General features: G+C 36.4%; 2 protein-coding genes across 2 annotated transcripts; one reads left to right on the forward strand and one right to left on the reverse strand.

Moving 5' to 3' along the window:
* Positions 1–6,854, forward strand: fam174c (family with sequence similarity 174 member C). The gene is made up of 3 exons (XM_015058995.1): positions 1–571; positions 5,383–5,505; positions 6,351–6,854. The coding sequence occupies exons 1-3, from the start codon at positions 279–281 to the stop codon at positions 6,352–6,354; spliced, it is 420 nt and encodes a 139-aa protein (XP_014914481.1). The 5' UTR covers positions 1–278; the 3' UTR covers positions 6,355–6,854.
* A 4,311-nt stretch (positions 6,855–11,165) lies between these two features.
* LOC106963849 (T-cell acute lymphocytic leukemia protein 1 homolog) lies at positions 11,166–12,890 on the reverse strand. The gene is made up of 3 exons (XM_015058993.1): positions 12,671–12,890; positions 12,430–12,494; positions 11,166–11,788 (listed from the first exon to the last, which is right to left on the reverse strand). Exons 1-3 carry the CDS (start codon positions 12,724–12,726, stop codon positions 11,541–11,543), a joined length of 369 nt encoding a protein of 122 aa, XP_014914479.1. The 5' UTR covers positions 12,727–12,890; the 3' UTR covers positions 11,166–11,540.
* Positions 12,891–13,890: the final 1,000 nt, after the last annotated feature.

Consider the following 13,890-nt stretch of genomic DNA (forward strand, 5'->3'; position numbering starts at 1 on the left):
TTTGTTTTTTGGTATTTTCCGGTATTTGTTTAACGGTCAAATATTAAACTTCCGAGCTGCCGTGAACGCAGCTCCCTCCACGTTGTCTCTGACGTCAGCCGTGTGGGGGCGTGGACTTCCTGGTTGGGATTTTACTTTTCTTGTCAACAAAAGCTGTGACGGAGTTTCTGCAGTTAAAGCGACGTGTATATGAGGAAAACTTCGGCTCTGTTCCGGTACCGGTTCTAGGATCCGAACCGTTTTTTACCTTCGGTGTCGAACTCCTCTTAGATGTGAAGATGAGTTTCTGGAGAGTTTTCTCGGTGGTGATCGTGTCCACATGTTGGCTGCTGGTTCTGTCCAAAGATGGGGTACGCTCTGCCTCCACAATACCCGCCGCCACCGGCCCCACGACGGTCAAGCCCGCCGTGTCGAACTCCAGCCGGGCCAACAGCACGCTGAGCGGCAGCGGAAGCACCAAGAAGGTCGGGTTCAACCTCGGGGCTGACAGCTCCATGATCCAGCGGGCCCTGTACGTCCTCATCGGCATCACCATCATCGGAGTCCTCTACTTCCTGATCCGAGCCGTGCGGTGAGAACCACACAAATCCGCTGAACCCGGATTTATTACAAAGTTTGGTTTATAACAAGAACTTAACGTGAAAAAAGCTTAAAAAGTATTAGCTTTTAAAACAAAGAAAACAAATTACCGGTAGGACAAGAGAAAACGTGCATACATAGAAGCAAAAATAATTAGCTTACTTTCCTGTTTATAATGGAGTAGGAAGAAGTGAACATGTATTTATCTCAACGTAATAAAATATGTCACTTACCAACTCAGTAATTATCAGAAATTGGTCATTAAAACACATATTACATAAAACATTACAAACTGACTCATAACAGGACCAGAAAATTTACTGACCCACAGCAATAATAGTAATAAAAATTACAAACAACAACCAGACATACAGCAACAGAATAACTGTCAACTCCTTTCCACTTTAATATACGTCATAATTTGTCTTATATGTATAACAAATTAAACAAACTAATTATGATAATAATAAAATAACAATAATAATCTTCTAATAATAGTAATAAAACAACAGAAGGAAGGAAGAAACTCATTATCATACATATTTGTGTTAATTCCCTTCTTCCCTGTATAATGTGAGTAAGATAGTTTTGTGTTACACTGGTTGATGTTTTGACATTGTTTTAGCTCCATATTCAGTCTGTCCCATTGTTTGACTCCAGTAGTTTTTTGTTCACTTGTTTTTCTCAAAAAGAGAATTGAAATTCAGAAAATATTTTCAAAAGTTACACAACAGAGTACACAACAATCATTTTTGTTTAATGGGATTATAGACATAAAAATGTGTTAAAACTGCTAGAAGAAATTGATTTGATCAGGAAAAAACTTAGTTATCAGGACCTGATATTCTAGACAGAGAAGTTTTTTTTTTTAGCTTAAATCCAAAATATTAAATATTTCTTGTACCATTTTGGTTTAATTACAGCTCTGTTATTCTTTCAGTAAATGGCCTTTTTTAGAGTCTGTATACTCTGGTTAATTATTAATTAATAACTAAATTAGTTTGCAATTAATTTAACAATTGATAAATCATGATTAATCAGTGTTAAACACATTTAAAAGTTCTTAACACTGAATTTAGAGTCTTTTTATATAAACAGTAATAATAACACTGATATTACGATATATTTTTGCAATTTATTGTGCGATGAATTCCGAGTCAAACTTGAGAGGATTTATCTGACAGCTGATGTTTGAGACGTTTAATAAACAGACGAGTCGACCAGATTTTTTTATTAATAAATACTGACACCATGTATGGAGAGCTGTTGGTGCTAAAAGTGTCCCTACAGGACCAGATTTTTTTATTAATAAATACTCACACCATTTATGGAGAGCTGTTGGTGCTAAAAGTGTCCCTGCAGGCTGCTGAATGGTGGGGTGTACTTAGTTTTTCACACAGCGTTTCTATGTCGACCTAATCTTTCTTTAGAAAATAATATGGAGATAAAAACCAGCTGTAAAATCTGATTTTACAGCTGGAAGAGTAAAAACCTCCCAATAATAAAAAAATTAATATTCATATAAAATAATATAAAAACTGATCGTAAAACAGCTGAACAACATTTTAACCGTCTGGTGTGGAGTAATGATCGCTGACCTGATGAAGGAATGTGTTTATGACCATCTGAACCCCTTGGTCCGTCCTCATCGCCGGTTGTTCATGGCAACCAGCTGACAGCCGTCCGAGTCACGAGTTGCTTCCTGCTCCGGGTCGATTCACGCTCATTTAGCTCAATTTTCCTGACTGTGAATCAGTGTTGACCTAGTTCAGCTCCAGAAAGCAGAACTTCACAGGTTGACTTCTCTGAGGCATTGCTGCATTACTACCTGGCTTTAACGATGATTTAGATTCAGTAAGTTGTGCAGCTTTTGTTGAAACTTGAGCTGCAACTACAGATTATTTTAGTAATCGATTATTCAGTCGATTAACTGATTAGTTGGACTATTAATCGATTAATCGTTCAAAGAAATTGTCAACCTCTGCAGTTTTTTCATTTAGCAACATAAGACTTTGCATAAGAAATGCATAAAAAATACGAATAAACAATTCAAATCCTTTTTTAAATAAAAATATTTTCTAAAATTGAATATTTTAGTTATGCTTGTTAATTAATTTTTGCATCAACTGATTAATAATTGGATAGCAAATATTCTGTTGTTTTTTTTGTTTACAGAATCTGAACCAGATGCAGATGAAACGTTTAAGCTGAACTCACTAGAGGAGCTCAGTGTAGAACGTGTTTAAAACAAAAGGTTTTTATCTTAAATCCAAAGTGTTTTTCATCAAGCGATTAATCTTTTCAGTTGAAACATTTCTGTAGATTCTGTAGGATGTGAGGGAGAGTGAAACTTTCACCAGAGAACAGGAAGGCTGAATGTTTTGCCTGTTTTTTCCGGTTTTTCAGTCTCGATCGGATCAGAAACCTCCGACGTCCCACACGCATTTCTGAACTTATTTCCATTTTGGTCTCATCAGAACTTTCTTTCCACAACATGTTTTTGGCAAAATCTAGTCCAGCCTTGATTTGAGTTTTCTTCTATTGTTGATATTTCTGTCAGTTTGTCTTCATCAGAAAATCAGTTCATCCTTTTAGTTTCTGTTTCAAATGTCATTTATGAGGCACTTTCCATACAAAGTGATTTACTGAAAGAAAGATGGACGTTTAATCACAAAACAGCCTGATCAGAACGATCAGATCAAGTAAATGAAACAATTAGGAAATAAAAAGGAGGTTTGTCATGTAGATCAGATTAGTGAGGAAACTAAGACGCCGTATCATTTAGATAGAAATAAGAAAAGAGAAACACATTTCAGAAGTTTTCTAAACAAAACATGGAAATTTCAGAGTTTCAGATATCGAACAGTTTTGACTTTCCAAGCTCAGAAATTATTAAAAAAATTTCTGAGTTTTTACGACTAAGTTTTCAAATTGAGACATTTCCAAGTGTTTTCTAGAAAATTAATCTCAAAGTTTCTGAAATTTGCTCTTCTGTTTTTTCATGCCATCATAAACACTTGAACAAGTTGAGATCAAACCTGAGCTTAAATCAAGTTAAAATCTAGAATACTTTATTGTCAGGTATGTTAGCAGGAATCTGGTTTTCATCTCTTTATTTTTCTCCGGGTTTTGGTTCCGTCCCGGTTCTGGTCCGTCTGATCTGGACCTGGGCTCAGATGTGTTTCTGAAGGTTCTGGTCCCGGCCCGGTTCCTCTGCCCTAACCTGTCCTCTGGACGGCGTCCGTGGAGACGTGTCCGTCCTGTCGGGTCTCTCTCTGGATCAGTGACCACTCTGTAGCACTTACTGTGCTGCATTCACTGATCAGGAAAAAGGTTGGGTTTTTGAGTTTCTGAACAAATGTTTGCAAAAATGTGGAAAAATAAAGATCAGTTTTCACATTTATGACATTTTGGAGTCTGGTTTTACAGCAGAAACTCAGCCGAGAGGCAATATTAAAAATAAGTGTAAAAAGCCAGATAGTTTTTACACTAAGACAAAGTCCCAAAACTTCTGTTCCCAAAATCAGATTGCTAATCCCAAATTAGCTTCAGTTCTTTTATTTTTTATTCAACAACTCTGCAAAGGGAGAAATCAGGCGTCAGAGCTTCATGCAACATTTCTACAGTAATTATACATCAGAATCAAAATAATCAGAATTCCTTTACTGTGCAAGAAAACACAAGAAAATAAAAAAATAGCAACTCTCAAATCAATTAGATGGCAGTTCTTTTAATAATCAGATTAATCTGGTTAGTCGCCTCGGCCGATATGCAGCGTCACATCCTGAGTTTCTACATTTCTCTCTTGCTCTCGATGAAGGCGGACGCTTTTTCCCTCTGCTCCCTCCCTGCCCTGCTTGCTCTGTTTTTTCTCTTTTTCTATATTTTTGGAGACTTTCTTTGCACGTCCGACAAATCTACAAATTATGGATCTGGTCTACCGATCTCTCAATGCAATTGATCAAATTTTCGACGAGAAGTCTGGGCACAGGAGAGCCCTCTTGTCCTGTGGGGACACACCCAGCGGGATTCACCCTGGATTTATTCATGATAACAGAATTTCTGCTGTTTGGAGCTTGTGGATTCCTGTATTATCGACAAATTTGTGACAGTCTTGGCCGAACTAGCGAACACTCAGACTGTTGGTGTGAACAGAGACGCAGGTTGGATGTGAGTCTTGCTGAGACTCGCAGCCCAGCTGAGGACTCTAAAACTCACTAGCCGGATGGAATCGATCCTGGAGAAGTTGCTAGTTTCAGCTCAGTGGAACGACCAAACTAATTTGGATGATTGGGAACTGAGATGTATCGGAGAGACTTTAGGGAAGATTGAAATTTATAATCTTCCTGACCTAAGACGTTCTGTTTCTGAATTGGCTTTCCCCGTGTGGCCTTGGAAGGGCTACATATTTCCAGTCGCCTTGAAGATATGTAAACATAACGCTCCTTCGCTCCTCACCCCCTCCTGTATCCATGCAGCTGTGGAGCTGAGCGCTCCCAGGACATTCCTCAATAACAACACTTCTATCGGACTTCTGCCAGGAGGCTGAGCAACGTGGTTTCATTGCCCTGTGATGTCACTACCTTCCCTCAGGTCTTTGTTTTACCCTTTGTTTTGTCTGAATGTTGCCATTTGCCCTAATGTGTCCTTTCCTCTGTTTTGTTTCATTTTCTTCGTTTTTCCTTTGGTCTGTTATTTTGTTTGTATTTCCTTTTAATTCATGTAAAGCACTGTGAATTGCCTTGTTGCTGAAAATGTGCTATATAAATAAAATGACCTTACCTTACCCTTTGACCCTGCCAGCCTGAAGAAGCCGGCCCACAGGAAGAAGTACGGCCTGCTGTCCAACTACGACGACTCCGTGGAGATGGAGGCGGTGGAGAGCGAAGAGGACGACACCCTGTACGAAGCTCGCAGCCTGCGCAGGTCAGAGGTCAACACAAGGCTTCAGACGCCGCGAGAAAATAAAATCTGTAGAGCTTTTATTCTGACAGTGAGAGCAGCTGCTGCTTTGGGGATTAAACATATATTATTATTATGTTTTTATTTTATTGAGATGATGCTCATAGCTGTTCAGCTGTAATTTAATGTTGGTAACAGTGACCAGGCTGTTACACGTCAAATGAAGAGAGGTTTCTGTAATTTAGTCAGATTATTGTTATTCTGGAAGTCAGTGAAGTTAGCGCCTTTAGCAGCGTTGGCTCTTATTTCCGGTTAGCGTTTCCAAGTAGCAGCAGCTCAAACTTCAGCTTTTCTGTCCAAATTTCTCCTTTTCTTCTGTTTCATCTTCATTTCTCACCGTCGTTTTCCGTCTGTTTCATTCTGGTTCAGTCTTCAGTTTTCCTACTGGATATTTACTGCTAGGTTTGTTTAATAGTTTATTTGCAAAATTATAGATTTTGAATTCAGACTCAGAATTCATAACGTTATTTGATGGTCTTGTAAAACGATGCGACATGTTTTAAGTATTTCCGAGAAGCACACCGGAGGATTAGAGCCACTGAAAAACGTTTTGGACCTTTTTATCAGAATTTTAACTGTTTTTGGATCTTTAATCTCAGAAGATTAAAGTTGATTCTTTTTCTCTTCTCTATTTTCGTATCACTGATTTGTCTTAAAAGAAATAAATTTTTTGTTCTAATATTTTTCTGAAGATTAAAAGCTGTCAGTGTGTTTCCAGCTGACTGGTCAGGAAACTGATACACACACGGTGTATCAGTGGAGCTGCTGACCTTTGCCCTCAGGTTGATCAGGTCTTATCTGTTGTCCAGATGAGTTCTGCTGCGCCGGGTCGGACGGATCAGAGCCGCCGCCGCCGCCTGACCGTATTGATCCAGGACGAACTGGAAGAGGACGGGAACAGACCAAAAACTCCCAGCTGCTCGGAGAAGCAGGATAATCAATATTTTATCAATATGTTCGGAGCGCTGCTTCCTGGAGCGAGCGGACGCTTTTCCTCCTGAGGCCAAATGTTTTTCTTCTTCTCTGGATTTTCATTTACGTTATTGTGGATTCCCTGTGTTGTATGTTTGGGTTTGATTTTGTGCTTTAACTACTGGGAGCTGCCTGCAGGGAGGCGGAGGGCCAGCAGGGGGCAGCGGTGACCTGCCCTCCTGGTAGACTTTAACCCTCCTTGCTGCTCAGATCACACACAGTGTTTGGAAACCTGTTTGTATTGATGCTGATTTTCTGACTTTGAATAAATGTCTGATTTCTATTGACTTTTTCAAAATGTTGCTTCTAATTATCTAATTTTGAATAAAATAATAACAACCACTTCTTTGATTTGAGATATTTCAACTTTTACTTTTGTTTCCTTTGTAATTGTTATCGGATTTTGTTCTTGTTTTTCATCTTATTCTGCTCATTTTTAATTTCACGTTTTTACTAATAAACATGTTAAAATAAAAAGGAAAACTTTACAGAAATAGAGGAAAAACACAAACTGATGATTTTTAAAATTGTAAGTAATTATAATGAAAAATATAAACTGTTGCACTTAAAATGTAAACTAAAATTACATGTGAAAACACTAAAATATTTTTTAAATGAGGAATTCATTTCATTTTATAAGTCAAAAGTTTTAAGGAACTTTAATGATAGTTATTGAATGTCCATATTGTCATTATTAAAAAATAAATTAGACAAATATATTCAAAAATTATCTTCAAAGTATAAATTTTTTGTATCCTTTAATGTTTGTAAAAACAGCTGTTGGTTGTTTAGAAACATTTTGAATAAAAATATTTCAGCCTTTGAGTATTAAAAACACAAAAAGTCTGTTTTATCTTTGTTTTATTTATTTTTATTTCTGGATATTTTGATCCTAAAATATGCTGACGTCATTAACGGAGTTTATGGTCGGTGATGTAATTGCGCCACATTTCCAGCAGGTGTCACCAGTCGCTCAACAAACTGCAGCAAAATAAAACGGCTGATACTAACAAGGCCGATTTTAATTTAAAAACTTAAAGTACAAAATACATTAATAAATGTGGTTACAGCTTTCTGTGTTTTTCTCAGTTTCAGTTTTTTTTATTTTGTAAACTTTTATATTTTTTCTGTAAAATTGCAACTAGTTAAAGAACTCAAATAAAAATGAACTGTAGTAAATAAAAGCTTAAAACATTTACTCACTGCAACAAATTTCACTTTCAGAGAATATTTTATATTGTGTTTTACAATGTTTTTTGTACTTTTCATTTATTAGATTTTTAAAATTATTTTAAATTGGTCAAATTTAATTAAAAAAACATATTTTCAGTTTTTATAAAAGTGCAAGCAGTTTAAAAAATTTCCAAATAAAAATTTGTTGAATCATATCAATGTTTGATACATTATCAAACATATGTATCAAACATATTAATGTTTGATACATTTAAGTAAAAATATATGGTAGTATTGTATTGTATATTTACAATACTACCATAGTATTGTAAAATACTATGGTAGTATTGTACAATATTACCATTGTACAATGGTAATATTTTACACACACACACACATATATATATATATATATATATATATATATATATATATATATATATATATATATATATAATTTGTCAGGAAACCATAAGTATTTTATTTTGTATTTCAAATTTCCATTAGAGGTTTGAAAAAATATTTTAAATGGATAAAATCTAATAAGATATGTAAAAAGTAAAAAAATAATTTTTTTTTTGCTTTTTTATGATCAAATTAAACTGAGTACATAAACCTGCAGTGCTCTGTGATAATTAACATCTTTTCTATGTTCTTGTCCAGGAACAGCCGCCATGTTGCTGAGGTCAGACACTGTTTTAGTTGGCAGATCCATAAACCTGAGGAAGGTGATCATTTCCACATGAATGCATCCATTTGTCACCATGACTGGATGCTGCGGTGTGAGAGGCAGCAAAGTGTTTTCCCACAGTGAGGAACACACACACACACACACACACACACACACACACACAGACAGGGCCTGGTAACTAGCTGGTGATGAGTGGGCGTGCCGATGGCGGCTGATAAACATCTGAGGCGACGCAGAGAGACGATAAGGAGACGAAGGATCCCAGAGGAGCTGAGGGGCGTCTCAGTCACTGTGACAGAAGAAGTAAGTACACCCCATGATCCAGCAGCTGGAGGAAGTTAGAACTTATCATTTATTGGGATACATTTTAATTTATATTTGACATGATAAATTCAGATTAAAACTCTTCTTACTATCTGGATTGGTAGTTTTACCATTATCTCCCGTTTGTTCAATGAAAGCGTCAATAAATTACAAAAGAATTTAACTAATTATTTTTCTTTTTGGGAAAAAAATACCTGCAGGAGTATTTTTTTAATATACTTTATGTTTTACTTAAGCAACTTTATTATTACGTATTTGTTACTTGAGTAAAATTTCTGGATACTCGTCCCCAGGGGTGTTCAAAGTGTGGCCCGAGGGCCATTTGTGGCTCATGAATGATTTGGATCGGCCCCTGACCTCAAACCAATGAAAACAACTGATGACCTCAAACTTTGAATTTGTCTGTTCTTCTTTTAATGAGGAAACAGAAACACCTCAAAGCCTTTTTATGTTTATATTTTTAAACATTTATAGAATTCATTAAAAAAAATTTTATCAAGCAGATCAAAAAAACAAAGCAAAAAAAATCACAATTAACTCATTTTACATTTTTAATTTAATGAAATTTGTGGTTTGCAGTTTAAATTTGCCAGTTTTGAGACAAAGAGTTGCAGTTTTTATTAAAGTTTCATAAGTCTTGAAAGAAATAACCAGAAAAATATTTATTTTACTTGATTTTATTATTTTGTAATTGTTATTTATGTCAATTAAAAATGCAAAATAATTGTCAGAACTTTGTGTTTTGGTCCCTCTCATGATGTAATTCTATAATATTAAATGATTATTGTTTTGATCAGTTACTCAGAACTTTTTACTAAATACTTTTTCACTTTTATCTGAGTAAAGTTTGAAGTAGTGCTACTTTAACTTGCATACTGATTTCCACACGTTTTGCGTTAAAAACAGAATCCTGCGGTCCCTAAACGCAGCACAAACAGTAAATCTGGTCATTCAGGACTTTGATTAAAGTATAATTACGTCAGACTGTCTGAAGCTGGAGCCTTTTCTCCAGGAGGTGGGAACCGCGGAGCAGCTAGCATCACACCGTCTCTCTCTGCCGCTCCGCTAATTGGAACACGCCCCTCCGCTCCTCTGGGGCCTGTTATCGACCTCCCACTGTCCGGCCCTCTGATTGGCTGAGATGCTTATCAGCCGTTAGCACCAGTCCGTCTATTCATTTCCCAACTTTCTGATCCTCCGTCCTCCTTGACCTCTTCCTCTTTATTACGGATTAAAGGGAAGAGAAACTGAAAAGTGTCAAAGTCTACAGTCTGATTCTTATTTTTCTAAAAGTTGTTTTTCTGTGAATATTCTTGCTCCTTTTTACTTTAACTTGCTGCTTTAACTCCTGAAAATTCTGTTGAACAATGACGGATATTTCTATTCTATTCTATTAATCATAGGCATTGTTCCTTTAAAATAAGTGAAATAAAATCTGAATTATTTAGTTTTGTTACATTAAAAGCAGATTAAACAGTTACTATAATGTTGTCCACTGGAAACCATCACTTATTTTTATTTGTGTTCATATAAACAGATTAAAAGCATCAAATCTTAACAGATTTTTCTAACTAACAAAAGAAGAAACATGTTTTATACAGAAGTTAAAAGTTTAAAAGCAGAAAAAAGTTCCTTTAAAATGAAGGAAACTGAACCTGAGCAGAACTTCACATCCTCAACATGAAAACACAAATTTTCTACTGAAACAACAAAGACACTGTAAAAACACAAAGTCCCACAGAGTAGTTTTGGTCGGGTTATAATGAAAATATCTCAGTAACTTAAAACTAACTTACAAGTCATTTGTCAGCCAAATGTTATTGATGGTTTTACGTAAATAAATCCTTATTGTTGACGAAACAGTTCAAGTTACATTGACAGTATTTCACTTTAAACATTTTTCCAATGTAAGTGAAATAATCTGCCAGTAGAATTTTTTAATCGATATAAGTAATTATTTACTTTAAAAAAGCTCTTATATCGTCTTTAAGTTGCTTCTATGTCAATTTTCTATCTTATTTTAAGTGACTGAGATATTTGGACCAGAAAATGGACTAAAATTACTTAGTTGGATTTTGTGTTTTTGCAGTGTAGATGTGAATATCACATAGAGTCACTTCTTAAGGAATGTTTCTCTGAAACAAAACGTCGATGATGCTGATGATGATCGTCATCTTCATCACTTTTAGAATAACTGTAATATTCAGGAACAATCTGCAAACATCACTGCGTTTCCATTGACAACGTTGTTACGCAACAACGTTTCTTAAATAAATTAACTTAAATCAAACACATTTAGAAAAAACTCACGTTTTTTATGTGGTTTTTTTTGTCCGTCTAAAAATTGTTTCATTTCACAAAACAACAACAGAAACACTTTTTTTCTGCATCAGACGAGTCACATGACCAACAACAGGAAGTTACTACTGGAGGAAACAACAAAGCCGGCAGGAAGTGGACGATGGTGCAGCTTCCTGCGTGAACTAACTTATCCACATGTGATTCTAATTGCATTCCTTATTTCCACTGGAATTGCAAAATTTCGTTATTTCGACATTAGCGAAATGTTGCTAATGTTGAAATGTTATTTTTCCTACATTAGAGGAATATCGACAAAGTTTTGTGCACATTTCAAATGGAAACGCAGGTTTTGACATTAATATTTGCACCGAGCCAGAAGTCTTTAACATAAAAACCAAACACCAGAACTGGTTTCCAGTTCAGCTTCCAGTCTGGGAAGGGTTCGGCCGTCGGTGGGTTCTGATTGGCTGCTCAGCTGCACCTGGTAGCGGTGCAGGTAGCGCTGCTGCTCCAACACGCCGTCAGAGTCTCCGTCCTCTCAGCTCTGGGCCCAGCGGGGGGAGGGCGCCCCCTGCAGGCCGCCGTCCTCCTGGTCCACCAGCAGCCGGTCCAGGAAGTGGATGTAGCGCAGCGCGAGGCGCAGGATGTCGTTCTTGCTCAGCTTCCTGTCGGGGGGGTGAGTGGGAATGAGGCGCCGCAGCTCGGCGAACGCCCCGTTGACGTTCTGCTGCCGCCGGCGCTCCCGACTGTTGGTGAAGACCCGGCGGACGCCCAGGGGTCGCGACCCTGGGGCATAAAAGAGGATGAGTCCAGAGGAGCCCAGAACACTTTCATTCTCAGAGAAGGGGAGTAAAAAAGGTGGCCATAAAAACAGAGAAAATATATACATTTAATCAAGCTGAAATGATTAAGCGTGATTAATCGATGATTGAAGTAATCGTCAATTAATTTAGAAATCAGTTAATCAACAACTGGAGTAAACTGACTCAAAAAAGCAATCTGCTGAATGAAGCAGAAATCAAGTCCAAAATTTAATGAAACATATATATATATATATATATATATATATATATATATATATATATATATATATATATATATATATATATATATATCCCCCGAAAAGATCCAAAAGACGTTTCAGGACATACGGGAAAATAATGATGGATTCATTCACATGACATCAATAAATTACATGTTTAAGTTTTTAATGGGGAAAAAAAATGCTTTTCTACTAAAATATAAGAAACAAGAAAACTGTAGAATAGCCAAAATATGGAGAGCAGGAGGCGATAATTATTAGTAATAATAATAATAAAATATTAAGGAGGTCGTACATGTTCTTTGTTTCTGATGAACAGTTTCGTTTTCAAGCTAAATTTAATCTCAAAGGACAGAATAAAATAAACGGATGTCCGTGAACTCACCATCACTCGGGCTCGTCTCATCCGGACTTCCTCTCTGCTTCACCGGGACGCAGGAACCCGGATCTCTGCAAAATAAAAAACACATTTATCAGAATCATCATGAAAGAAATGTTACAAGAACCAAAGATGAAACTGAAAGTCACAGGTTGCGTTAAATATTAAATCATATTATTTCCAGAGGAGAAGTTGTTTTTCGTGGGGGGGGTTTTTTTGTTTGTTTTTTTGGTTTTGTTTTTCTCACCTGGTCTCGCGCAGCATTTCTGTCTCGTGGAGGATCCGCAGAAAGTCCGGCCTCATCTGAAGCTCCCGGTTCGTCTCTGCGTGTTTTTATGGAGACCCACGGACCCCCTGCGCGTCCCCTGGGGGGGCTGGCGTCGTTTCCACGCCGGTAATGGCGGCTTCATCAGGGGTAAAAACTCTGACAGCCCCCGCCGGCCGGAAGCAGCACCCCTGGGACCTGCAGACCCCCCACCCCTCTGCAGACCTCTCCGTACTCCGTCACGACCTCCTGCATGTCGTGCCCCCCCCCCCCCTCCTCCTCTCTCTACACGGGTCAAAGGTCACAAGTGTTTATTTGCTCAATGAGAGCAGATACACTGCCCTCATTGCTGCAAGGATCCATATTTTACATTAAATTATTGTTTACAAGAAGAAATGGTCTCATAGTCAGATGAGCGCAGAGTTCCTGTCAGTTAAAGTAACAGTAGCTCTACTTCAACATATTTTTACTCAAAGTAAAAATGTTTTTTGGTAAAAAGTTTACTCAAGTACAACTGATCAAATTATCAATTAATATTTAAAATTTACATCATCAGATGTAAAAAAAAAAATTTCAAGTTAATTTTATAAAAAAAAAAAAACTTTAACAGGTGTGTCTGAGTCTGGTGAAGTTTTGGTTAAAACAAGTTTGTTTTTCATTCAGTGGGAAGAAAATACAGAGATTTGACTCAAGTAAGAGTAAAAATACTTCACAATAAAATTACTAAAGTAAAAAGTACAGAGTAGTAAAAATACTTCTAAAAGTATATTTTTTTTCAAAAATGTTACACAAGTAAATGTAACTGAGTCAATGTAACCAGTTACTAAACAATTCAGTAATTATTACATTAATTTAGCATCAATGCTAACCTCCTGACTTCTATGGTGGAAAATGTTAATATCAGATTTTATTATGACTTTTTTTTTTTTACCAAAAAAAATTTTATTTTTCATTTGAACCCTGTTTTTTGATTATATAAAAATATGTAATATTTTATGTTAATCACATTAAATATTTTATTCCCAAAGTTCTTTTGGTTATTTTTTTTGTTTGTTTGTTTGTTTGTTATTTTTTATCCAAAGCTTTTACATTTCTAGTTTCAGAAGCAAAGTTGAATTTAACTGGACGCTAATCAGAAATAACATTTAACTCAATTATTTTAACACATTTTATATTTTAAGTGATTGAAAAACAGGAAACAA

The sequence above is a fragment of the Poecilia latipinna genome, unplaced genomic scaffold (genome assembly GCF_001443285.1).
Source record: "Poecilia latipinna isolate Pla-1442-1.1 unplaced genomic scaffold, P_latipinna-1.0 Scaffold1588, whole genome shotgun sequence".
Taxonomy (NCBI): Eukaryota; Metazoa; Chordata; class Actinopteri; order Cyprinodontiformes; family Poeciliidae; genus Poecilia; species Poecilia latipinna.

Bases quoted from the DNA above. Each gene is read 5' to 3' on its own strand.
- fam174c (XM_015058995.1), top strand. From the start codon at position 279: ATGAGTTTCTGGAGAGTTTTCTCGGTGGTGATCGTGTCCACATGTTGG. The intron at 572-5,382 runs GTGAGAACCACA...TGACCCTGCCAG, and splicing joins TTCCTGATCCGAGCCGTGCG to CCTGAAGAAGCCGGCCCACA.
- LOC106963849 (XM_015058993.1), bottom strand. From the start codon at position 12,726: ATGAGGCCGGACTTTCTGCGGATCCTCCACGAGACAGAAATGCTGCGC. The intron at 12,495-12,670 runs GTGAGAAAAACA...TTTATTTTGCAG, and splicing joins GAAATGCTGCGCGAGACCAG to AGATCCGGGTTCCTGCGTCC. The intron at 11,789-12,429 runs GTGAGTTCACGG...TTTATGCCCCAG, and splicing joins TGAGACGAGCCCGAGTGATG to GGTCGCGACCCCTGGGCGTC.